This window comes from Arvicanthis niloticus, chromosome 11 (genome assembly GCF_011762505.2).
Source record: "Arvicanthis niloticus isolate mArvNil1 chromosome 11, mArvNil1.pat.X, whole genome shotgun sequence".
Lineage (NCBI taxonomy): Eukaryota > Metazoa > Chordata > Mammalia > Rodentia > Muridae > Arvicanthis > Arvicanthis niloticus.
In genome coordinates, this window is record NC_047668.1 from 29,595,901 (window position 1) to 29,622,766 (window position 26,866).

Here is a 26,866-nt window from a genome sequence, read left to right on the forward strand (position 1 = left end):
AGAATAAGATTTAAGAAACTAGATAAAATTACTTGCTATCATAATGCATGTAGTCATTTGTCCACACCCTGTTGGTATTTCCCTGGTCCCAGTGGGACCTCTGGAGGAGGAATGTACAGTGAGAGAGGAAGTAAGAATCTTGCCCTAATAGTGACTGGTATAACTGAACTGTCATAAAGATGTTTGCATTTGCCTTTCAGGAATGTTTCTCTAGCTAACAAGACTTTTAACCATCTGCAGGCTGGATTCTCCTAGGGTAAATATGAATTTATACAGGGAGTACTCTCTGAGTCCCAACAAAATAAGTTATTTTCCATCCAAGTAAAATCCAGTAAAAGCATCTATAAAGCAATTTATCTCATTTAGTTCTCATTAATTGAACATATGGATCATTACTGCTCAAAGCATTCTTTGAGTGGATAGCAGACTATTGAATTCTTAGAATAAACAACATTTTAAAGTATTTTGATTAATAGAGACTATTTTCCAATGATCTATGTATTTTTGCTGCCAATCGCTGCCCTGCCTTTTGAGCATATGTTACAACCCCGATTATTTCAAAACATGTGAGAGTAAATGGAAGGGTAGAAGTCATTTCCAGATGAACATATTTCAAAGTCAGGGACCTGCCAATTCTTTATCACCTCCTGTGGTTACCAAAAGCACCACATGCCGAGAATCCATGGACAGTGAGCTCTGGATTTGTAAAACTTGTGTAGAAAATAAAACATCAAGAGTTGTTTGGGTTTTTTAATGTTATTTAGTTTTAAAGGTTAATGCTCTATTGAAACATGACATGGCCTATTCTGACCTGTACAGAATACTAACCTTTTATTACACCAAATGAGGAGTGTTAAATATAAACACAGGAAGTATTTCACCATTTGCCCACATTATTTTAAAACAAACTGTGTTTTTAAAGTAAACAGAGTAATATCACCACCACAAAGCATTCTTTTTTAAAACTTGTAAAGGCACTTTCCATTCAAATATCTTTTTAATTTTTTTTTTATTTTTGTTGAACAAAGGTTTAATCATCGAATAGTGAAGACTTCCAATTGGTATTTGAAAATCATAAATCTGGATAATTCAAATGGTAAAAAGAAGATTGTTGAGCTACAGCAAAATAAAACTCCATGCAACAAAGACACCCACTTTACCTGTCTTTCAGTGAGGTCTAGATTCACTGCTATCTCATATCTTCTCAGTCTGGTCAGATAATTATGATGGGCGAATTCTGCCTCGAGTTCTCTGATTTGCTCTTTGGTAAAAGCTGTTCTTTCCTTCCTAGGTTTGCTGTTCACTTCTGACTTGTAATTTCCTTCCTGGGAATCTGGGTGGAAAGTGCAAGAAGATTGGTGTTAACACAGTCATGCAAAAGTATGCAATCATACTAGTCACAGTTACAGGATAACTACTTCTTCTAGTGCTTTGCTAGACAGGACCAACAGTGAGCAAAGCCAGCAAGACAGATCACACATCTCCACAAAATGAGATAGGTTTCTCTTCTTTCTCCCTCTTTTTTCTACACACACACACACACACACACACACACATATCTCAAATATCATATATAAAATTTTGTCATTTCGCTCAACAAAAGTTTAATCATCAAATAGCAGAAACTTTGGTATTTGCAAATTATAAATCCTAACTCTCTCTCTCTCTCTCTCTCTCTCTCTCTCTCTCTCTCTCTCTCTCATATATATATATGTATATATATATATGTATATATATATGTATATATATGTATATATATGTATATATATACAGAAATATATGTATATATATATATATGCTTTCTGTTAACTCATAACATAATTGGGAAAGTTCTTTATACATCTATAAAATATAAACATAGCTTTTTAAATTGTAAAATGATACTGTGATAATAAAAGAAACCAAATCATCATCAGAAAACAATTGTAGAAATAAAATATAAACCCACTAGACAGTAAGTTTTAAGGTAAATAATTCTGAGTTGACTCTTGTTCAAATCTAAGCTGACCAGATGTGGTTTTCTCAGAGTATCATCAATGGCAATGGGCTTTCACCAACATCCTGGTACATCAGTTACTCCCTTTACTATAATAGGTAATATAGTAGTATTCCCTGGATGCTCATTATTTATGCCCACTTCTCCAAGTTGTCACTTACTTTCCATATTGGCTGTGATTACCATCTAAGCTGGTCAAGGGAGAGTTTTCAATCCAGGTCAAAGCATGTTTTGTGACATACAGCCTGATTACACTTTAGGATGCCACTGGAACTAAATGAGTTTATAAGTTGCCAGCTCAAAGGTAGGCATGTTTACATGACATTTACATACCTGGCTCAAAGTAGAAACTAGAGTTCACCAAACACTTGTTTTTAACCCACATATTTGTCAGTAGCCACACTGTTGTAGCTTTGAGCTGTCCTGGCATGATGTAAATAAAATTTCCAAGTAACCAACTTTTCACCCTAAGGGCTACTCTGGCAGGCAGCAAATTCACATCATGGAATACTTAGCTTTGAAGTCCCTCCTAAAACTATGTGTGCTCATATGAATCAAAAGAGTTTTGCCAGCTTGATGCTACTTTCATTGAGGTATGGGTTGGTGATTATTTATATGGAGACAATGGTCTTTGTTGTTCAGATCAGCAACTCTGGAAACTGACAACAAAGCAGCAAGTTTTTCTCATGAGAGGTTCAATTTGAGCGACTCACAGTTCACACGTTCCCAGATGTAAGCATGAATGGACAAACTCACATTGAGAAAAGCCTATTAACTTGTATTTATTTTTCTTTCTCTGACATTGATCTCCTCCGGCTTTTGAAATATTCCAGAGTATTTCATAAATACATCACATGGACACAAAACATTTGATGGGTTTATACATACAGCCATTATGACTAGAAATATATAACAGTAGGTTTACATTGCTAGTGACTGGATTTAAGCAAAAATCTGGCTATAATTCAGTACTTCAATTCACAAACAATTTATGGAATGACTGAATCCCAAAGCAAAATTGCTAAGGAAGAAAAGTCTGTCAAGCAAAAGAAAGTGAGCTATTTATATTTTCAGTAATTGAAGAAACAATCATCAAATTGAAGCTAACATGAAGACAGCTATATGCTTCTTAAAGAAGAAAGACAATTGAGTTAAGTAACACCATTGTCCCTCTATATACTGAACACTTTTGTGGTGGTACATATGATTCTGCAGTACTATTAACTCACAATGCCCTTAATCTTCCATTAAAACAAACAGACAAGCATGCTCTTATAACTTTTTCTTTTTGAGTGTGTTTGCTATAATCTTGAATTTAAAGTATCAAGGTTATTATCTGCTTATCCTGAGTCCATCACCATTATCTTTTGACTGCCTATTCTTTGCTGAAAAAATGGGTAGGAAGTTTGGATGAGGCTTTTGGCAGATTTCACATCAGCCTCCATATGTTTTACAGCTGTTTCAACTAAGGCAAAGTTCTGTCTTCTCCAGTCTCCCACATCCTCTGCCAAATGGTAGGTGTGGAGGGGCGAATCTGGAAAGTGCCTTTCTTCTCTACCATCATAAATACAACCTCAGAATTTCTACAACAGTTTTTCATTTTAGGTACTTTCCTGCACCAGTAGGTGCACCTTAGAATTCTCGCTGCATCGAAGATATGTTGACTTACGTCTTCAGGCCCAGATTGCTAACATTAGGCTACTGGGAGTATGTTAATTGAAGAAGTCTGCTCTACTTCTGTGAGGAATTGACTCTGCCCTCCAAGGATCATTTCTGTCTAGTGTTTAGAACTGTTCTACATGTGACATTCTCCAACCCCCCCCCCAGTACAAAAGGTAGCTCAAACATAATAATTGTTTTAAGACAAGTCATATAAAAGATCAATAGGTTGATGCATGGTACAACATGATTTTTAATGTAAGTTAAGAAATAAAAGTATAATGAATATATCACCTATAATTTAAACATGTCTATACAATTTTAAAATGAAAGGACTTTCAGTTTAGAATGACAAAGAATTCTGATTTTCAGAAATATTTCAACATCAATTTATCTATTCTCAAACCCAAAAGAAAATTACGAATGAAGGCAAGTTTGAATGTTTCTATGAATGTGAAAGACAGGAATTACAAATAAAGTAACATTACAGGCTTGTTCCTAAATTGATTCAGATTTAGTAAGTGAATTAGATTTGAAAACAAGCAATTCAGAATTTGCATTTTTAAAAAATCTACCTAAGTCCTCACACATTAGATATTGCTTCTTCCCTGGAGCAGGCAATGACCTGGCCTTGGCATCTCACTGCTTTCCAAAAGTAAACCTGAAAGCATTATAACACACTGCCTCTTGCTTCTTTCTGTCTCTTTTGTAATTTTAAGATGGTGACAATTAAAAAAGTTTTGGGCAATTTGAATAAAGTAGCTATTCCTTCATTCCGTTTACAGTCTTGAGTTTTTGTAACTCTGAATATTTGTGCTGGTTTGTTGTTGTTGCTGTTGTTGCTCATGCTTTGTCAAATTCCTTAACTTTAAATAAGGAAGCACTAGTGAGCATTTTTATTTAAATCATTGCCCATCACTAAGTAGTATCTTCTGAGTGGAGGAAATCAACTCAATGTTTCATTTTACATGGCATAAACATAAACTAAAAATCCAAAAGGAATTAGATATATTGATAAAACTTCACATTTAAAGTAATGTTATTCATTCCGAATATATTGAATGAAAATTATTTCAGTTAGGCAGCAACAAAAAAATAACAAAAGGCCAAAGATACAGAATATTTATATAATCACTTTATTGAAATGTGGCATATATTTAATATCTGGCTCTTCTCACTACAACTTTTAAATTGCTAAATTCAAAATTCACATTAGTGTACATTTTTCTGGGTAAAATGTTTTCCAATTATGACTTTAGGAATTTCCAGGGTGTTAGGATTCACATCTATAATTCCAGAACTACTGAAGGGGCTGAGGACAGGATTGACATAAGCTGGAGTTTAGTCGGAGCTCAGGAATGAGACTGTGTCTAAATAAAACTAAATGAGGAAGAAACAATTAAAAAAAATCACCTCTGGTTATAAGCCAGAGAAGATAGAATGAAACTCTAATCTCAGGACTCAGGAATTAAGACAGCAGGAAGAAATAATGAAGGAGGAGGAGGAGGAGGAGGAGGAGGAGGAGGAGGAGGAGGAGGAGGAGGAGGAGGAGGAGGAGGAGGAAAAGAAGGAAGAGGAGGAGGAGGAGGAAGAAAAGAAGGAAGACGAAGAGGAGGAGGAGGAGGAGGAGGAGGAGGAGGAGGAGGAGGAGGAGGAGGAGGAGGAGGAGGAGAAGGAGAAAGGAAGGGAGCTGGTAGGATAAAAGAAATGAGGAGGAAGAGAAAGAGAAGAAAGTAGGAAAACCTGATAATAGATACGCAAAATTATATTCACAACAGAGGAAATGCAAATTACAAAATATCCATCTATCCATTTGTACAATGTGCATGGTTGGGTTGTACCAAAAGAAAAGATCCTTAATGGACCACACAATACCTGATGAAGATGTTTTGGATATAGAACAGTTTATTCCATTTGCTCTCACAATATTAATTTAAAAAGACATTGCTTATGTGAATATTCTCAAGCCGTCCCTTCTTTTTTTTTTTTCAAATTTTAAATATCCTGCCACTTTAGGGATGCTTTCTTTCATCTTCTAGAATGTAAATTTGATTCCAACCCTTGCCTACCACAGTCAGACATTGATGTAGATCCAGATAATACACTTCTTTGTTAATTTTAGTACAAGAAGAAACGATGACAGATTCTGAGAGAGAATTCAGTGCTCTGTCCATGAACCCCAATACACCTCCTACCCAGCTTGTGTCAGCCAGTGGATGGAGTCATGTGGTATTATTACATCCTCAAAGAAATGGAGACAGAGAAAGCTATGTTCACAAGTTAAGGATAGTACATGACTTGGCAGTGGCTAGAATATTCTGACACTTCTAATTTGTAGCTCTTAATAGAGCAAAGGAAACTTAGCTTTTTTATGACATAAGACAACATATGAATTTGCAGTGCCATTTTAGAAAAGTATATACCTGTTCTTTTAGTAACTTGGTAAATCCTGTCTATGTGAGCAAGACAGGCCAGAGTTGCTTTTATAACTCAGTAGGTAGATGTCTCTGTGTAGCTTGTTTATTTCATGATTCTGAGTTGTCACTTTGTCAGTCTTCATGGTGATTTTACTATATTCTTACAATACTAACACAATTTTTGCTTTGCTTCTTCTCTAGACTGAAAGAAATGAATCATGGATTTTCCTTATGTGCCTTTGTTTCCAGTGCTATAGACTGGATTCTGAAACTGCTGGAATTCCTTTTCATGCTGTATTTATGGAGAATGGTTTGCTCTGATTAGTTTACCTGAAATCCAGCTTCACAAGAAAGCAACACTCAATGCTTCTGCGTATTGGCTTTCAAAGCTTTCTTATACAACTCATGTAATCAGTTGGGATAGTGATAGTGTATGCTTCATATCTGCATGTGTTTAGGCATGCTTAGATGTAAAAGTACCAAACAATATGTCAGTAATATAAAGTGTAAACCTAAAAGAATGGGCAGTAAGTATTGTCATATCACACAATCTTTTCTGAAAATGTCACAATGAAACACACTCTGTATAATTGATAGGACAAAAATGATATGACAAAGATAAAAGACAACAAACTTATAGGTTAAAGGCTTGGATGTTATGAAGGAGTACACTGCACAAAATAAGCAATTTTTTAAAACCTTAGTACCATTGATACTTTGAGATAGATACTTATTGTCAGATTACATTTTATTGAAACAAAATAGAGGTCTCAGTGACAGGCTGGCTCATGCACTGCAGAGTATCTAAGATCTAACAACTACTCACTGCCCTCAGGGAAATTCTCCCCACACAGTCCAGCCAGGAAAATCATGGGATTTTCAATATAATATGTACTTCAGGTAAACAACAAATATAATTCTAGTATGTCGCAAGTTTGAATAACACATACTTATGTAAAAATATTGTTTATTGTTTGGAAATTTGTTTAATTGGCTACATCTAGAAACTTCTAATTGTGATATCTAAAAGGTTTCAAGGTATTGCAAATGGACACTAAGAAGAAAAATCACTACCAGTTGAGAGCCATTGTTTGCAAGTAATATCTGAGGCAGAATATCAGTGATATGACATTATGCAATGCTCTTTAGAAATAACCAAAGTTTATAAATGTGAGTAACTCATATGTGAATAACATGAATTTTATGTGATTTTTATCAGGCTTCTTGCTAATTAGTAAAGCTTGCTAGCAGATAAAATTACTCAAGAGGCAGTTGTCAAAGTACATACAGCTAGATAAGTGGATCTAATATCTCAAGAATAGTGTTCATACTGAACATCAAAATAGAAATTTTATATCAATTTCTTGTGCTCTTCCTTCAGTAGTAAGTCGGTGTCAGTGGATTTTACTAGGCATTGTTAAGTTTTCACCCTATGTAAAGACACATGATAACTAACTATAAATCAACTATTTGATGACTACATATTTTTAGCTAACAAAGACTGATTTAACAAACATTCACTTGATGCAGAGTTGATGAACTAATTTTGATGGGTTTTGTTTACAAATGAAAAATGTTCTTTTCATATGTACTATGTTTGTGATTTTTATGGTTTTGTGGCATTTCTCTATGTGACAGCTTCTGTGTCTTTTTGTTGACTTTATTTTTTCTGTTTGTTTTGTCTGATTCTGGTTGTTTGTGATGGTAGACATCTCTACCATCACACAGTATTTTTACATCTCTGGTATAGTCTAATTTTAACATGAACACAAATATTTCCCTAAATATGGTTTACCTTTTCACATTAACACAAATTGGATAATGGCCCATTACAATGTGATACTGAATATGGCAAAATGTTCAGATTCTTGATCAGCCAAGATGCCACAGTGATAGACTTTAAAGTGTAAGCTTAGTCTATGCTTCTTATATGCTATTTATATGTGGTATTTATCCATTATTACCTTCTTTATCTCTAACATAGAATTTGGGTAAATTTGTGAGTCATTTAGAACACAGTACCTGCATGTTGGAGGCATTTAGTAGCCATGGATAGAGGATAGCTATAATTAATAAAGAGCTAAAAATGAATTAAAGTTGTGGTTATTGAAAATTATGCATTGGATAAAATCAGATACTAAAAAGCATTTTTAAGGTAGAAAAATTATTTTAAACTAGAAGTCAACCAAAACATCATGAAAGTCTAGGAATCATGCAAAGATCAATAGTATTTATGTTAGTTTGATAAATGGATGAGGCATAACTGGATCCCCCTGCTTTTTTCCTGCTTGTTTGTAAGCGAATCTGAGGAGTGAGCTAGGATTCTCCAGGGAAACCAGTGAAGTGATATGTTACAAGACCCAGCAGAATCGGGACATGAATTTTTGTTTCCTCTGAACATTCTACAAGAAATTTAATGATTTTTCTTCACATTTGTTATAATACAAGAAACAGGAGATTGTGTGTGTGTTTCTTCCTTTTAAAAATTCCAGCAAAACTACATATATTTAGAAAAACATTAAGGCATAGAATATGTTTGAGTAACACTCTTCAATAAATTTTTAAAAACTCAAATGCAGAAACAGTTAACACAGGAATTAAGAGTCCACTCTACATATACACTTTTTCTTAAAATACTAATTGTACACAATTTTGTTCACAAACATGAGTTGAAAAATAAATCACTTAGCTATTTTAGACACTAAAATACTCATATTGAAAATTAATAACCGTGGAATTGTATATTTATTTTCCTTTAAAATCCTAGTACCAAAGTCAAATTATATAAAATAGTAAAGGATACACTAAAGTAACAAGGCAAATATTAAGTTTTATTGCAAACAACCTTAGGGTCTAGCTCTTGCAGTCAGCATTAACGTTGTTTGCCTGTTGAGATAGCATGGAATCCTCTGATAATTTTTTCAGCACAGTGAACTAGTCTTTGGAAAACTCAGCTGCACCATATTCAACTGCTGATACTGTATGTGAAAGGATTTTCTCAATAAATTAATTCTAGACATTTAAATTTTACATTCAGAGAGAGCTTTTTGAACAAATACCATAAATAGATGGCTGTTAGCAATGACTAATTATATTTTCTTTCTAAAAGTTAGTTTTGTGTGAGCCTAGACTTTCCTTAATAGTTGAACCATCCCTGCAAGACGTGAGCACAAGTTCAAACCAGTCTTTCTGTGTCTCTTTCTGTCACTCTCTGTCTCTGTCTGTCTGTATGTCTCTCTCTCTCTCTCTCTGTCTCTCTGTCTCTCTGTCTCTCTCTCTCTCTCTCTCTCTCTCTCTCTCTATATATATATATATATATATATATAATTGTAAACTGATTATATAATCAGTGAGTGGGAAAAGTTGGAAGTAGATCCCACTCATAACAAAGAAGCTATAGACAAAGGAAGAATCATCTTTTTCAATGGAGTGTGACTAGGCCTCACTACATTGCAGGCCCTATGACCCAGATGCCCAGGAGTAGTTGCCAACAGAAAAAGAATTCAATGAAATTTTTGTGATTTTTTTTTTGCTCCATTTGCTTTTCTTTCTCAGGGTTTATTTTATTTTAATTTTAAATTTTAATTGTTATTTTTTAATCTTATTGGTCTTTTACTTGTCTATTTTCTGGTTGTGACTTTGTTGTATATCCTTTAATTGCCTTGAAGTCTCAATTCTCCTGCCTCATTATCCTGAGTGCTCTGATTAAAAGCTTGCTCAACCACACCCAATTTATGCAAATAATTCTTATTGTCAACACCACTATCTTCTTTCACAATATGTACCTATAGTTAAAAAAATACAATGGCATTTGTTTAAAAAACCTTAAATGTGATGATCCTATTGGATACTACTTTCTACCATAGCTTACTCCAGAAGCAAGTGTGTGAGAATAGAAAAGTGCTAAAACTTTCATCTTACAAAGCACTAATGGAGAAATATAAAACTTTCTTTAATTTAACATGTATATATAACTATATTACATATATTTGTATATATATATATATGTACATATGTGTGTATGTATGTGTGAATGTGTGTGTACATATGTGTAAGAATGCACTGTTATTGTAGGAGAGTAAATATATTGAAATCTTACAGATTAATTTTATTATTCCATTTTATAGGCAAATTATATAAGGATAATAATACCACTTTTGATTCACATAAAGTACTGTTTAGATAAAATATTGATGCTATAATCTGTTTGAGAACCAGGTATGTATATTTTGTTATAAAACTGTTGTGATATACATATATATGTATATATATATAATTTATATATTTTTATATATTTAATATTTATATATTTAATATATTTATATATTATAAAAATATATATTTATATATTATATATAAAATTAGGTTATTATATTATATAGCTCAAAATATATACATTTATACCAATCAGTATTCCATTACATTATGAATCAAAGGAAGCTTAAAATATAAAAAAACCTTCATTGAAAGTAAATCCTGAGCTGTTACAGACATAGTATATGAGATTTTATCCTAGAATAAAATTATCTATAAGTATCACATGTACATGTGTGAAACTTATCTTAATGTTTACTTTATATGTGAATCCTCTGATTGTCTTCAAACTGTAAGGTCTTCTAGGCCTGTTAAGTGACTTAAAATTAAGTATATTCATCAACAGAATACACAAGTGACTGAGGTCAAGAGAAAAATTGAGGTATAGAAAGCACATATATATGATACATGGTATCTCTTCAATGTTATACACAAATTAACAATAAAATTAAACTGAAATGTCTGTCTGTGATATTTAATTAACCAAAATTTTACTATCGCATTTTTTTTTGTATTTTTAAATTGTGTTTGAATACCCTGTTATTTCTTATCTATTGTTTAGTGAAATGTCCCATTGGTCATTAATGTGGAGTTGATTTTGTAAAAATTTTATATTCTATCTCTTTCTACTACTGTGTATTTTTTAAAAGGGACTAGTTAAACAAATTCTTTGCCAATCAAAAAACAAGGATTAAATTTGCTTTGAAACAATTAGTATCTTTTGCCAATCATATTTTCTTAGAAATTGCATAGTTGTTACACTTTAATACTAAAGAGCCAACCCAAAAATTAACACTCAGATTGCCTAATTCTGAGTCTAAGTAGCAAGTTTTAGTTTTCAAAGAAAATGAAATTAAAATTTTTAATTCTATTTTTGTGGGGTATGTATGAGTGCATATAATTTAAACCTTGAAATATGCTTGTAGGAAGAGCTAAGGTTGAAGGAGTAAAGAGAGGAAGAGGAGGAGTAAGGAGAGGAAGAAGAGAAGGAAGAGCAGAGAGGTAGGGGCAATGGAGAGCCATGCAGGTATGGAAAGCAGTCTGGGTAAAAACTTTTATTTAGGTTAGATAATTGGGAAACAACTCTCTTTGTATGGGCATATTGTTATTGAACATTACTAATTATATATAGCCTTTGATTAATATTTAAGCATTAGAGTCTCATTTTCTTATTAGGCCCACATGGATGGCGGGATGGTCTGGTCAATGCCCAGCCTTGTGAAGACAGATTGGAAGATTGGCAGAGCCATGTCCCATGCTGGTGTCTTGTGGGTGGCAGGGCTGATGTTTCTGGCTGGCCATGTCCAGCTGCAACGTGCACATGGCCTCTGGCCACAGCACATGGCATTTGAGCTAGGCAGAGCAGCTGCAGCTTAGACAGTCTGTTTAATAGGAGGCCATTTTTAAATAATTATTTCAACATATGCTATTTTATTTCATATGAAAAAACATTGGTCTCATACTTGTTTAGTCAAGTTCACTCTATGTTTAATCCACATACATAAAACAAACTATTTCTATACAGATACATAGAACACACTGTATTTTCTAGTTATCAATTGCATTGTCAAGTTTTCATAACCAAGATTTCAATAAAATATTGGAATCACTTAAACATAATTTGATATGTATCATGTTAGGTTATGTGAAGATGACGTGTTCATCCTCCAACTTGTGAAACTTGTTGTCTGTTCAGCATAAGGAATTTCAAACCAGTAAAGTCAGGACAAGTGACCCTTACAAGTGGTAAGAGTCAAACCACTTGTTCATAGAGCTCCAGTAACTATCCCATGCCAACCCAGCATTTCAAATACTTCGCAAGCCAAACCATAGAACACAGACAAACTCTTAAAATGATGAGTAACCAGCTAGGAATGAAAGTGTAAGCACATAAGAAAAAGAATATGTAAGCAGCTGCCTTAGGAAATAGTCTAGACTAAGAAGTTATAGTGATATATAAACTAATAATATTCTCACTTATAGTCCCTTTTTTGCTCTGTTGACCAGACAATCAAGTTTTAAAACTTTGGTGGACACACAGTGGTGGTGTTGATGCCAATGTAAAGAACAATGCTAGAAATTGCTGTAAGTGGAAAAGGCATTTTTAACCCTTATACAATGTATAGAATGCAATTGCCTTAAGTTGTTTCAGTGCTTAGCAATTGCTCACTTATTAGCATATTGTTCTCCCCTTCTTTTATTTTGTCATAGGTATCTCCAAGAAAAGAACCACCCTTTGTTCATCAAGTATTATAGACTCATACCAGAAAAAACAAACCATAATTTCAACCACCCATAGCTGCAATTATTTCTTTTTAAAATAGATAATAAAATTATGTTGCTTCAAATATTTGTATGTTAGGCTTATTTAACAAACTTACAGTGTGTCTTAAGGTAATTTAATCTCTTAATTTGTTGAGAGCTATGGTCAAAGAAAGGGTTTCTCAGGCATATTTTGTTCTTGAACACCTGTGTCAAACTTTCAAATTCCTGACCTCTAACAATTATCTTACAAATTTAAAAAACTCAAAACAAATCTTACCTTCTGAGGAATGTATAACAATTTATAGTGTGCACTGTAAGTATGTGTTGGTGTGTATGTTTTTATAGTGCTGAAGAGAAGCTCCCCTATTTTCTTGCTCTCTTGTAGATCTATAACTCAAAGATCGATGGGATACTTCCATAAGTCCATGTTTACTGTGATGTATTCAAGCCTAAAATGTTTTATAGCTAATGCTCATACAAATACAACAACCAACAATAATAAATGCTATTTCTCAGACAAAGATGACATCAAAATGGTAATTTATTTCACATTTAAAATTTCTTTCTATTAGAGGTTTATTAGTCTGCATTCCTGAGTCTTTCACCATAATCTTGTGTTGCAGTATTTTTAAATGCAAAGTTATATAGTGTATTTGACTTCTTTGTGAGATTCTTTGCAAATGCATATAAAATTTATCTTAGAAACATTTCAGTATCACTTTGAGAATTATTTTACAGAATATTATTGTATTCCATTTTAACCCTCAATTTATGCAGGCTCTCCATTATTTCTCTATAACTATAACATACACACACACACACACACACACACACACACACACACACACTCATCTATATTTTCCACCTTGGGACATACAGTTTGTCCACAGACTAAAAGTCTGTTTTATAACATAAAAACTGCCTTCAAGTTGTTTGATAAAGTATGTCAAAATTTAGTAAAGTCTCTGATGTTAAATTTTAGTTTTCTGATAATATAACTTATTTTAATTCTATTATCAGGTTAAACATTCTCTGACATATGTTAATTACAAGACAAGACAATGTTTTATGAAAAAAGGATATATGAGTATGTGACATGTTTTTTCACAGTGAGAAGGAAAACTTCTAGAATTCATAATGAACATCTTATCAGAAATTTGAGGATATTTTCTGAATTATGGATTTAAAATTCAAAACACCAATAACCAAAAATTTTCAGAAAATATAAAATTGTGAGTGAATTAGTGGAACATTTTTTTTCTTCCTATCCCTTTAAGTAATTTCTCCTTACTCACATATTGCTGTCATCAATGCTCTATGTTGATGGTTTTGAAATATGCCGGCATATACAACAATATGTAAATTATGTATACATTATCCACACATTACATATGTTCACACCAAAGACTGTACATGTTGAAAATCAATACTATAAATTAATTATATTATATAACATTATATTAATTTGTGGTATTATTTTAAACTATAATATTAGTTTAAATTTCTCATGATGTTGAGAAATAACACTTGATTATTAGAATCTTGGATGTTTCAATAATTTTTCAATAAGTTTCAAGAAAATGTGATGTTTCAATAATTCAGCAAGAATATAACTGAGTTTATATAATAATTCAGCAAGAAATAACTGAGTTTTCTTTTTAGATCAATATGACTGATTAGGTATTATGCTGTAGTAGTTTGAGTTTTTGGTTGTAAGGGGGTCAAATAGAGTTCTCATAAATCTATGCTGATCAAACATTAAAAATGGATGTTGGAAGAATAATGTCCTTGCCCATTTAGCAATAATCCTTTTGCCCAAGAACTCAAGGTCACAGTAGATGAAGAAAGTTTTCCTGCCTTGTATATTGAATAAAAGATGCTCAAGAGCACATAGCTGAAGAATTATTCATATAGTTTGCCTCAATTATCATGAAAATTATGCTTGTATTATACATGTGCCTATTTTGATGGTTCAATTTCTTTGTGTGCCATTAACATGATATCCTTTCAGAGGCAATCTTGTGAACAAGCGTAGACATTCTGAAGAGATGGAATGTAGGCTTGAAAATGTAAAGTAGTGTATCTCGATTTCATGGAAATACAAAAGTAGAGCTTCTGGAATGGTCACTACATGCCTGTGGCAATGTCATATAACTGAACGATTGTTGTAATTTGTGAAACTCAACAAGAAATTATGAAAATATTTTATTGCTTTCATCTTTCCAAGTGTGTTACAATAAATTGCTCCCTTTAAAAGATAATTAATGAAACAATAGTTCCCTTAAAATTTGGTACACTGAAAAAAAATAGCTTTTTGTAAAATCATACATACCTTAGATCATTTTCCTATAAAGGAGTGCTTTCAGAAGTATATTATACTTTTGAATTCCCAGTTTACAATGAAAATTAAATAGTACAAATATAATAGTGCCAGGAGAACTTTGTTTTCTAGCTCATTGAGTAAGAAGATCTGGACTTTAAAATGCTAAACAATAATTTATTATATTAATGATCCTAAAGGCATTTCCATGTCCATGAAATTTATCCTGATGGCATGCATTTCTCTTCATATTCAATAAATACTTGTTGAAAATAAGAAAATATAAGCAAGTATTCAAGAGATACAATAATATTTATTTCTCTGAGGCAGCAAAACATGGTGTGTCTACAACTAAAACATAACTTTCTAAAAGCAAAATTTTATTAAAATATTTTAAAGATGATTTTTGAAACATGCAGAATAAACATAAGAAAAATAAAAGAAGTGCCCTTTCTCTTCATAGAAAATAGTTCTTTGCTGTTGTTGATGAGAAAACAAAACAAAACATAATGGAACAAATACACCATATACAAATGAGGTTCTGTGTCTGGAAGAGTTAAGAAGTTTCTTTTTGAAGCTGTATCATCACTCCTGGTTATAGAGGAAAGGCCAGTAGGCCAGAGAATAAGATCCAGGTCCTTCATTGTTGTCATTAAAGTCTTACATAAAACTGTCTCCACATTCCATAAAAATGCCATGGTGCTTCAGGAAAAATACAGACCTGAGACAATAGTTTATTTTGGCTGGAATTAAAGTTCCAGAGATGAAGAGTTACTGCCAGAAATAGGAACCAGCTTTGAGAAAAATGTCATTGAACTAGCATGTAAGGCAAGCACTACAGCAGTAACACTCCAGTGCTTTGGGATCTGAATCAAGGCTTCTTTGTTAAGAACGTTGCAACATAATTAATCACCCAGAGGAAGTAAAGAGGCTTGAGGTTGGAGTCTAGTTACCAAGGGAATTCCCTCTTCCTCTGGCACCCACTTGGCAGTACAGCTATAAAATAGGAGCAGAAATGTTTCACTCTATAAATGATTAATCAGAGCTGATTCACATGAAATTAAGTTGTCCACTAGCTAAGATATCCTCTATGTGTGTTCCAGAGGCTCCCCTACAACTCTCTGAAAACTACTAAACTTTGTGGTCCTCTGTTTCCTTTATTTTTCACTTTAAAATATGGGGTTCTCCATAGGCTGGGCTTATTCTGAAATTTTCCACAATTTCCATATCTTATACAGATCATAATTTTCAAGATTCATAGCCACATGAACTCCACTCAACAAATGTTTGTTGAATACTTATAAAGCAAGGTATTATGATAATCCTCAGGAAACAGTAATATAGTACTCACCTAGTAATGAAATTTCTAAGAGTAATGGTCCTGGGCAAAGGCAATGGGTAAAAATAAATACAATAATACTATAATAGTTTTTTAAAATTTTAATAATGTAGTTAGTAGCTGAAGAAACAGACATGGATAGTCAAAACAGTAAAAAAAAAAATCACACAAATCAAGGATTCATGAAAAATGTCATGAGGAATGGAGGTAAATTGTTAGAGTGATTTCCTAGCATGAACTAGACTCTGGGTTTGGACCCTAGCACCAAATAAATAAAGCATGGAGATATATACATTTGTAATCTCAGCATCTAGGGAACTAGAGACAAAAGGACCAGTAGTTCAAAGTTATCCTCAGGTAAGTAGTAAATTCAGGACAAGTGTGGATTACATGAGACCCTGTCTCAAAACAAAACAAAGCAAAACAAACAAAACAAAATAGAAAGCTTTATAGCCCTCTCCAGAGTCTAGCCAGATACTTATAGTGCTTTCCTCTTCTGTAGGAAATTTCTCTTTGTAATATAAATCAGTACAGAAAACCAAAGCTGATAAAAATGACAACTTGTAGAACTGAGTCATAACTGTTATAACACAGTTCCTAAAGCTAAGTCTCAGGTATTATTTTGGAAGATGAGACAAAAAAAATATTGTAAGACCAGAGGATCAGGAAGTTAGCTGTAAGAATGTGTATCCCAGAAATATCAGAGAAGCTGCTGAAAGAAGATATAAGTAAGAATAGATACCTCTAGATATACTAATGGGGAAGTGGGGAAGGCTCAGCCTTCATCTCATACAAGGAACTACAGACAACTAAGGAGTCCTGAGAGAAGAAAAAATAATACTCCCCAAGGAAGAGAAGGCCAATTGGCTATAAAATACCAAATAATGAGCCTTGAAAACATACATGCAAATAGCACTATATAGACTAAGCAGTACTGTATAATAATGAATATACATATAATTATAAATATGTGTATGTATATATACATATACATACACATGTACATGTACATACACATACATACACATACATATAAATATATATGCTTATATACATATACATAAACATATACATATATATGTATATATACACATAATAAGGAAAAGAGTTTATGTTTTTGAGAATTAGCAGGGGGAAGATACCTAGAAGTAGTAATAGGAAGGAAAGGAAAAATTATGTAATTATATTATGATCCCAAGAAACTATAACCAGTAGAAAAAAATTGAAAGAAAATAAACAGAAATTTCATGAAGAAATTGCACACACACACACACACACACACACACATACACACACACACACGATGGTTCTTAAAAAGAGGTAATAGGGAGAACTCCCTAAAAGACCGAAGACTTTTCTAGGCATCAGGATTGATTCCTGTATAGGACAACAGACTTGCATATAAAGTACAAGCAAGAATGATAAAGATCAGACCATGATGAATGATCAAAGTCATGTGATAGCTTCAGTGAGCTTAGATTATTTTTAGATGCTATTTCATCACAGCATAGACATGAGTGCAGGTAAAAGTTTAAAGACTCACCTAGGGAACTAGGGCCATTGAAAGTAGAGCTCTGTTCTGCCATCATGCTCACAAGACCACACAGCAGGGCTCTAGCAGATTCTGATATTCCTGACAAGGAAGGCAGAGCTTTTCTCTCCTCATCACATGGCAAAGACTAAGCATAGAGCTAGATCTGTAAATGCTAAATATTGGGCAATTCATTGCTCAATGTTGGTTGTTAGATAGGTCTAAAACTTCACTTCAAATGTTCCTGGATTCTGCAACTAGGTAAGATGGCCCCATTCTGCTCTCTTCATTTCCCACTGGAAATGACCACTTGGAGGCTTTCTAATCCCATACAATTTGATTAGTGATACAGAACCAATTGGTAGCAATGTTACATGTAATTTTTCTTTGAAATAGTAAGAAAATGGTATCCTAATTCACCATTTCTTTTGCTAAGATTATTGCAATATTTTCTTAATCCAATTCACTTCTTGCCTTGTTTTCTTGACACTTGTTTTTTTTTTTCCTGTATTATAAAATATACTTCTGTAAGTTATCATGTATGCAATTGATAGTGGCCTTATCACTAAATCCCAAGAATTCTTTAATACAATTCCATCTTCTGTAAAGGAATTATCATTAACATAAACTTTATCAAATGTTTCATGTGTTCTGTACTCCTCAAAGAGGTTCATCTAGTTAGTATTAGGGTTCATCTGATACCTTGAATATTACTATGGTTGAATATGTGTCAGGACTGTACTCTTGTAGGAGTTATGGAGATCTTGGCCTTGCTTTCTCTTTCTCATTTCACAAGGAGTTGTGAGTTTACCATGATTCCTCAGTTATGTACTTGGTATTCTGACCTTACATATTCAAAGGCAACCAGGCAAAGCTATCCTGAAATGAAACCTATGAAGTTCTGAGCCAAAGCAAGTCTTTCTGCTTTATAAGTTACAATTTTTTATGCATTTTGTTGCACTAATAGAAATCTGACTGAACACCCTATGAATTTACAATAGTGCTGTTTATAAATGAAATATGATAGCCTTTTCCTTGCTATAGCTATAAAACTGTCTTGAGTATTTCTCCTGTCTAAAGCAAGTTATAGAAGGAAGTACTAGACATTGCTAACTGCAGTAGTTCATGCAAGGAATGAATGACAAAAGTTTTTTTTTTTTTTTAAAAATAATGTGACTGGGCAAAAGATTTATTTGATGAAAAAAGGAGTCTTTATATTAAACTTAAATAAAAATGATAGCATAATTGCAGTCTTCACTCCAGGCATAAACCACTATTGATCAAATTATAAACTAATACACAGCAGGAATTCACAAAGGACACTACAGGGACATTCATTTTCATGACTAGATGGCATTAAATGCTATCTAGTTTAACTGGTAAAGGTTATCTAACTTGAACTGCTAGCATATAAACAGTTCTGATGTAGAAGCAACTAATAGGATCAGTACTAAAACAATACAGTAAATTAGCTCATAGACAAGAAATTAGATTGTTTTTATCAGCCTTTTTAGAAAATGTATCTGCTGATACATTTGTAAGTGAAAGACTGTATGGATTTAAGGCATATACCTTAAATCCAACATTGAGATGTGGAGACAGGGGGATATAAATCATGTGGGAAAAAATATTAGGAAGTTGTCAAAAAGAAAAAAAGAAAGAAGAAAGCAAAAGAAGAAAATAAATAAGGAAGGAAGGTAGGTAGATAGGTAAAAAGGAAGGAAGAAAATTTTAAACAATATTAAATGCCACATCTATGACGAAGTTCATAAATAAGTCCTGGCCCACTTAATATGCATTTCATTAAATCATTGAGGATTTCATATATTATATTTTGATCATATTAACCCCTGCTCCCAAATTTTATAAGATTCATTCCAATTTCATATACTTTAATTTTGTGACTCCGTTTTTGTGTGCTTCATTTTAAAACCATTCAGTCAGTCCAGTTAGTGTTGGGTTGGCACTCTGGGGTGTGGTAATCCAAGGGAGTGTTATACTCTCTAAAAACAACACCCTAGTAAAAGCTACAACACAACTGTCAATTATCAGCTTCTCTCAGCTAGGGGTAGAACTTCGTAACGGCCTCCTCATCATGCTTTGGTTTGGGGACTTCATCTGTCTTAAGCTGTCATTTTTCCTATGCATGTCATAACAACCTAGTGTGAGTTCATAGATACAGCTTTCATATTATATCCAGAAAACTCTGTTTTGTCATAATCACGATGCTTCTGACTCCTACATTGTTTCTGTATCCTCTTCCATAATGATCTATTAGCACTGGGAGGAGGGAAGGTTCTACGTCGACCCCGTTAGCTCTGAGAATTCTGCAATATTTCATTCTCTGTACCTTGATCAGTTGTGAATCTCCTGGTTGTTCAACCTCTGCTTCAAAAAGAGGCTTCTTCTCTAAAGAAATATGAGAAATGCACTAGTCTATGTGTGTAAAGATAAATTGTTAGATATATATTTAACACATTGTCCATTGAGAAGAGTAACAGTAATAGGCTCTATTTCGAGGGCTATGACGTGTCAAGCCACAGGTTTGTAGCCTTCATAACAGTTGCAGGCGTTTGTTGCAATATATGAATCAGGCCTTAAACACAATCAAAAAGGTGTGGGCTGCCACCATAAAATCTGTGCCACCTTGGAAGCAGTAATTGTATTTTGCCTGGCTGGTGATTACTCTACCTTGCTAAACTTACAGCTACGTAAAGATTGGTGCTTTCTTTACCCTTCTGGTATTGTACATTGCCACTTTCAGAAATATTATATCTGGCTAAAAAAAAAAGATGAAGCTTATTTAAATTTACTGAAATATTTAATAACATATATGAAAGTAATTGTGAATGCCATGACTTTTAGAGATCTGCATTCTTAATTCTGCAAGACTCACCCATATGCTTTTGTGTTCCATCATTGGTTGCAGAAAGTTCCAGTATTTGAAATATACTGTTAATACTTGAGAGAAAAATTTTACTCTTTAAAGAAACTGTGAAATGAACTTGCTATGACTACATTATAGGACACTCTTAGAATACTTCTTTAGAATTAGGTCACAAAGTATAAAACTATTCTTTAATTGTTCATATATTCTGAATGTTCTTGCAAAATAATTTGCAACATTTTAAGGTGTGGCATATAGAAGAATGGCTTGTAAATTGCAATGTGTGTATTGTAAAGCCAAGTAATTTAAATAACCTTATTTTGTTCTCAGCCAGATAAAAAAAAGCACTTCTATTTTAAAATAAGTCCTCACAAGTAAAAAGTACTTCTTTACTTTTCTTTTAGTGGAAACTTCCAGTCTTCCCTCACTAAACAGGCCTTTTGAAAATACTCCTCACAGGTCGAATGAGTCCCCTTTCATTATCAGTTTTCTGGGGCCTGTTGGATGAATGCACATAAAGCTTGTCAAATAACTGTTCTGCACTTATTGGTACAGTCCTGAGAGTTATTTTAATGCAATGGATTTTGTAGGTTTTTAAGTATTAAACCATTCTAGCAAGCCTCAATTACATAACATTATTGTAATATTATTATTCAGTTCTACTATCTAATGTATTATTTTTTCTTTCCCGTAAACCTGTAAAACATTTCACAAAGTGGTTTAAAATAATCCACTCTGATAATTTTCCTGATATATTTGTTATATAAAAACACTCAAACCTTATGTTTGATGGAATTCTCAAAAAAACATTTTGGGGTTTGTTGATTTCTCATCTGAAATTTCCTAAATCAGAAGTTCAATTTTCTTAATTGATTGAGAGTTGTTCAGCTTGTTTTTTATACTACATGAGTTGCATTACACTTATTTTTAATGAACTGATGGATGTGTCTGCTTTTGGCCTTTACCTTGTGAGTAGTCCACAGTACTTCTCTTTGACACTGTGCTGTGTGTATAATATGCACTCCTAGTTCCTATGCCATTTGAGATTTCACTGTTTATTTTTGTGAAATACCCATCTTATTAGTGAATACAAACATTTTATTTCATTTATTTTTATCTACAGTTTTCCTATTGTCAACCCTATTGATTTTTCCTTTTAGGATGAAAATTTATAACCTCTGGGTTTATGATCCCATTTTTCATAACCTTTATAGTTTTCAATCAACAAGATTTGCTCAATTATTAAGAAAAGTATTTTTAAAATGTCTGTTCTAATTAAGTATCTTTTCATTTCTCCTTTAAGTTCTATCAGTTTGATTTGGAATTCCTCGAAGCTCTAGATTAATTTAACAGAAATTTAAAAGTAGTTACATTTTCTTGGTGGTTTGATCTTTCTCAAAATTTTGATCTAAAATCTATATTTCCATATTAAGTCTACATTACTGAATCTCTGAAATCTATAAAATCTATATTACTATATTATCTATATTAAATATGGCTGCATTGTTTTCTTACAATTAAGATGCAGAAACCAAGTTTATTGACTACATTGTAAAGAACACTGGCTTGGGAGATAAGTAAAATTATACCTGCAGCCTGAAGCTAGGAATTCAGGCAACTTAGCCATAGGACCTCCAAAAGTTTAAAGCTTACTTGCCATTCATGCAAATTTATCCTTTCATCTTTTTACTGTCAACTTGAACACCATTGTATTTAAAATAATTTTCTTGCATACAATAGTGTCTAGTCTATGTCTTAATCAAGTTTGATTACCTTACCTCTCAGTGAGAAATTGTTCACTCCATTAACATTGTGTTACTACTTCTCTTCAGGAACATAAGTGCACCTTTCATTTTTTCTTTGTTTCCTATTCTCATTTCAACTTTTATCCTTACTATTTTATTATGTGGTCATTTACTTAAAATTCAGTTTTCTTTTTTGTTACACCTACTATATCTCCTTGAGTAGGTATATTAAAGGTGTTTTCAATGTCACTGTTAATAATATGTCACAGATGGTTTCAGTCTATCAGCATGAGTCAAGCCTGGAGAAGCTTATCATTGTTTTCAAACCATTACAACTCCAGTTGATAAGATCACTGCCTTCACAGTTCCTTTCAATACAAACCAAGGATGGAGATGCCATAATATTGGGATCGTCTTCACAAGAGATCCTATGTATTGTAAGTATAGGGGTTGGTAGTAGGATAAAATGGAATAAACTTGCAATTTGTTCAAATGCATATATATATATATATATATATATATATATATATATATGTGTGTGTGTGTGTGTGTGTGTGTGTGTGTGTGTGTGTGTGTGTGTGTGTGTGTATATATATATATATATATATATATATATGTGCAAAATTCCAATGTTTAATTTTTAAACTAACAACACTGGAGAGTAAAGTATTTCAAGGTAGTTTCAAAAGTTCCAGTCACTGTAAATACTTCATTCTCTTTTCACAATTATTCAGTCATTTATCTCATGCTTTAAAAAAACTAATTGCATAAAATCTATTTACCAGTCATGGTCCTAAGTGTCAAGAAGAAAAACCGGCATCACAGTGATCCCATTCAGAATATAGTGGTTGATAAATCTCTTTTATGTAAAATGTCTTTCAAAAATGTACAACACATCCCATGATCACTAAAATGATGGATGAATGCCTTTTCTATAAGATCATTGTGTGTTTGGGTATCTCAGTTATTTAAATCAGGTCAGAACTTTAGCTGTTACCTATATATAGGAAGGTATATAAGACCTACCCCAAAGGACAAGGAGTAGGTCTTATTTCTAGGCATGCTTCATCCATGTCTCTCAATTTACTTCACTTCAGCATTGATTGAACCAGATAATTCTTGGTTGTGCAGATTGACCCATAACAATCTCATACTCTCTCTCTCTTTCTCTCTCTCTCTCTCTCTCTCTCTCTCTCTCTCTCTCTCTCTCTCTCCTGTCACTGTACCTACAAATTATGAAAATCATTTGTCTCTAATCCTATCAAGTGCCTCATTAGAGTGAGAGCAAAATAACACCCTAGTCCAATACACTAAAGTCTCATCATAAATTTATACACCGTGGCTTGAAAAGTTCTAAATACTTGATGAATAATAATTAGTGCCATGGTCAGAATGACACAGGGAAAAACTGCATTTCTAAACTGAAGTAACAGGAGTATTAACTAGTTGTGAAAACAATACAAAATAGACAGACTTAGACAAATAAGTATATAAATACTTTTACTATAGTTGTGTTTTTCTTGGCTTATTAAATTCTTCATAATCTGCACCTAAATTTCTTCATACAGTACTCTCAAGATTCCAATTTGTTTTAAAGTTAAGATAATAATAGTTTGGTAAAGTTTATCCTAAGTCCTTCACATTCTTTTAGATTGACCAATATATTGACGCCATTACAGATTAATTGGTCAAATAGACATATGTATATTCTGAATCTTTAGCTTTCAAAATCTACACCCTTTCTCACATATTTATCTTGGACATTTTTTCATACATATGTGTATGTGTGTTTGTCTTCTCCATCACTATTACTATCTGTATCAGTTATGCCTATCCTTCTTCTCAAGAGCCTTTATATTCCCAGCATATACTCCTCTCATGTTTATAACCCACTTTTTAATTGAGGTTGCTTGAATATGCATGGGCATAGTGATATTTACTGGAGCATGGGTATTACATTCATGATTATATCATACATAAAGACACACAGTACTATCAGATCCAGTCACCATCAGCTGCCAATATTCAAAAGGGAGGGGGTGGAGCTTCATAAGTCCCCCCCCAGCTACTCTTCACATATTTTTTTCACATAGGCAATGGTAGTCACTCAATAAGTAGTTTATAAATTATTGAATATTTGAAGCAGTGGATGATGAACCAATCATTCTGAAATATTACGATAAGTCACTTAGAAACTGGCAATCTTAAATTTGTTTTCTGTTTATGGCCAGACAAACACACAATTCCATTTGGTTACAAAGAATACCTCTACTATATAGTAATGATCAGGTAAGTTCTGTAGCCAAAAATGTGTCATTTGCTGGGAGAAGCTAATACCACAAGATGCAAGTTTATACTAAGCTTGACATCTACTACTTGAGCTAATTGGCGAGTTCTCCAAGCAGTGGATAGAGTCTGGCTGGTGCAAAGAAATATCAGTGTTACCATCAGCATATATTTATAATCATCTAGCAAAGAGTAAGTGGCTTTTACAATAGAAAGTGTCAACTTTAAAAAGAAGAGAAAAATAAATAATAATGATAATGATAATAATAAAGGGTAGGTTTTGTCATTTTTGAAATTATGTAATGTTAACTCTTATTTTTCAGCCTAAAAACCATCAGTCCTGTAATTAGAAAGAAAGGTACATGTTCTGCCTCCCTTCATGCCTCCCACTATAGAAGGCTGGTTATACCTTTCTGATGTTGATTAAAGAATTTTAAATTGGAAAATCAAAACTACTACTTCCATTTTCCTTCTGGTCAACATTTAAATGAAAAAAATCAATTGATGATCTATTATTGTGTAAAGAATTATAAATATAGTCTTTTTGTAATCTTTATACAAGCAATCCATAAGAATATAGTATGCAATACTCAATTAGGATGTATATGAATTTTATTGATTTTCACTAATACTATTTTTATCAACTAAAAGTAATTAAGTAAGTAAAGAAATAAGTACATAAAACAATTTTTGGAAGCTAGAAAAGTAGCTGAGCAGTTAAGCATAAGTACTAAGGATTCGGATGATCCGTGCTTTATTTTCAGCTTCGTCTGAATTGTTTTTTATGGTGGTTTATAACTGACAGTAACTTCTGCTGCAGAGGTATCAAAACCTGTAGCTACATGTGCACACACACACACACACACAAAACCTCATACACTCTCATGCATACACATTCACATACAAATACAGTGACACCCAGGCACACAGGTATATTAGCACATATATACACATGCACACATATGCAAACACATCCACACAAGCACGTACACTCAAAGACACAAACACACACACATACACACACACACACAACTGAAAATAATAAAAGCAAATTTTAAAAATTTATATAATCAAAAGTTCACGGACTAAACTGCAGTAACATGGATGCCATTATCAGGGGTTTTGTTCTCAAATGAGATTATAGACATGGGCAGACTAGAACCTTCAGTGATACTAAATTTAAAATACAGGAATGAAGACAGACAGACTGGGAAAATTAGGTACATTCTGTAATTTCCAAGCAATGTAATTTTTCAAGGTTGAGAAATGCATTAATCCCCTATAGGAATCATCAGAATTTCACTTTCCATAGTGTTATAACTCATATTTTGATACTTTTGGCATACAACAATGAAGCAGGCCTTCGTTCTTTCAAAGTTTTTCCACATCCTCTTTAATACCCACACTGTGCAGTGACTGAGAGTACTTGGAGTGATTTATTTGCATTTCTTCCAGAGATTTATTTAGAATGAAGTCACTGCAAAAGATTTACAACTGAATGCTCTGCATGTAAAAATTTAAAAAGCACAAATCCTTTAAACCAGTTAAAACTTCTGTAATAAAAAGTAATAACTCAGCAAATAATGCATATTCCATGCTCTATCTACTAACTATAAGACATTATCAATATCATAATAACAGATGACCTAGAATCCAAAGGCCCCAGACCATCTTACAAGATAATCAAGGAATATTAAGGGATAATTGAGGAATAAACTGGGATATTTGAGGCATATAAACAGCTTATGTTTCATGCACACTGATATAGTGTTTAATCCAGCCCATAGATAGAATGTTAACGTTCCTATTGTCTAAGAACACACAAAATTACTGATCTTTTATAGACACACACTCCAAGTTACTAAGAATAATCATTAACTCTGATAGAAATATAATCAAATTCATTGATGAATAAGATTTAATACTTGAAAATACAGATTCATCTTACAGACAAATCTGCTCATGTAAGTCAAGAAATTTTTAGTGGCATTAAACTAAGTTATTTATTTATCTTAGTTTCATTGTGCTAAGGATGGAAATATGAGTCTTTTTCATGCTGAGAGAGTGCTCTAACACCAATCTGTCTTTCTGTCTGTCTATCATCTAT

General features: G+C 32.9%; 1 protein-coding gene across 1 annotated transcript in view; it reads right to left on the reverse strand.

The window, feature by feature from the left end:
* Meox2 (mesenchyme homeobox 2) overlaps window positions 1-26,866 on the reverse strand; it is a 55,476-nt gene that overhangs the window by 9,218 nt on the left and 19,392 nt on the right. Inside the window, exon 2 of the mRNA XM_034514242.2 lies at window positions 1,161-1,333. Coding sequence (XP_034370133.1) covers window positions 1,161-1,333 — 173 coding nt within the window. The remainder of the gene's footprint in view (window positions 1-1,160; window positions 1,334-26,866) is intronic.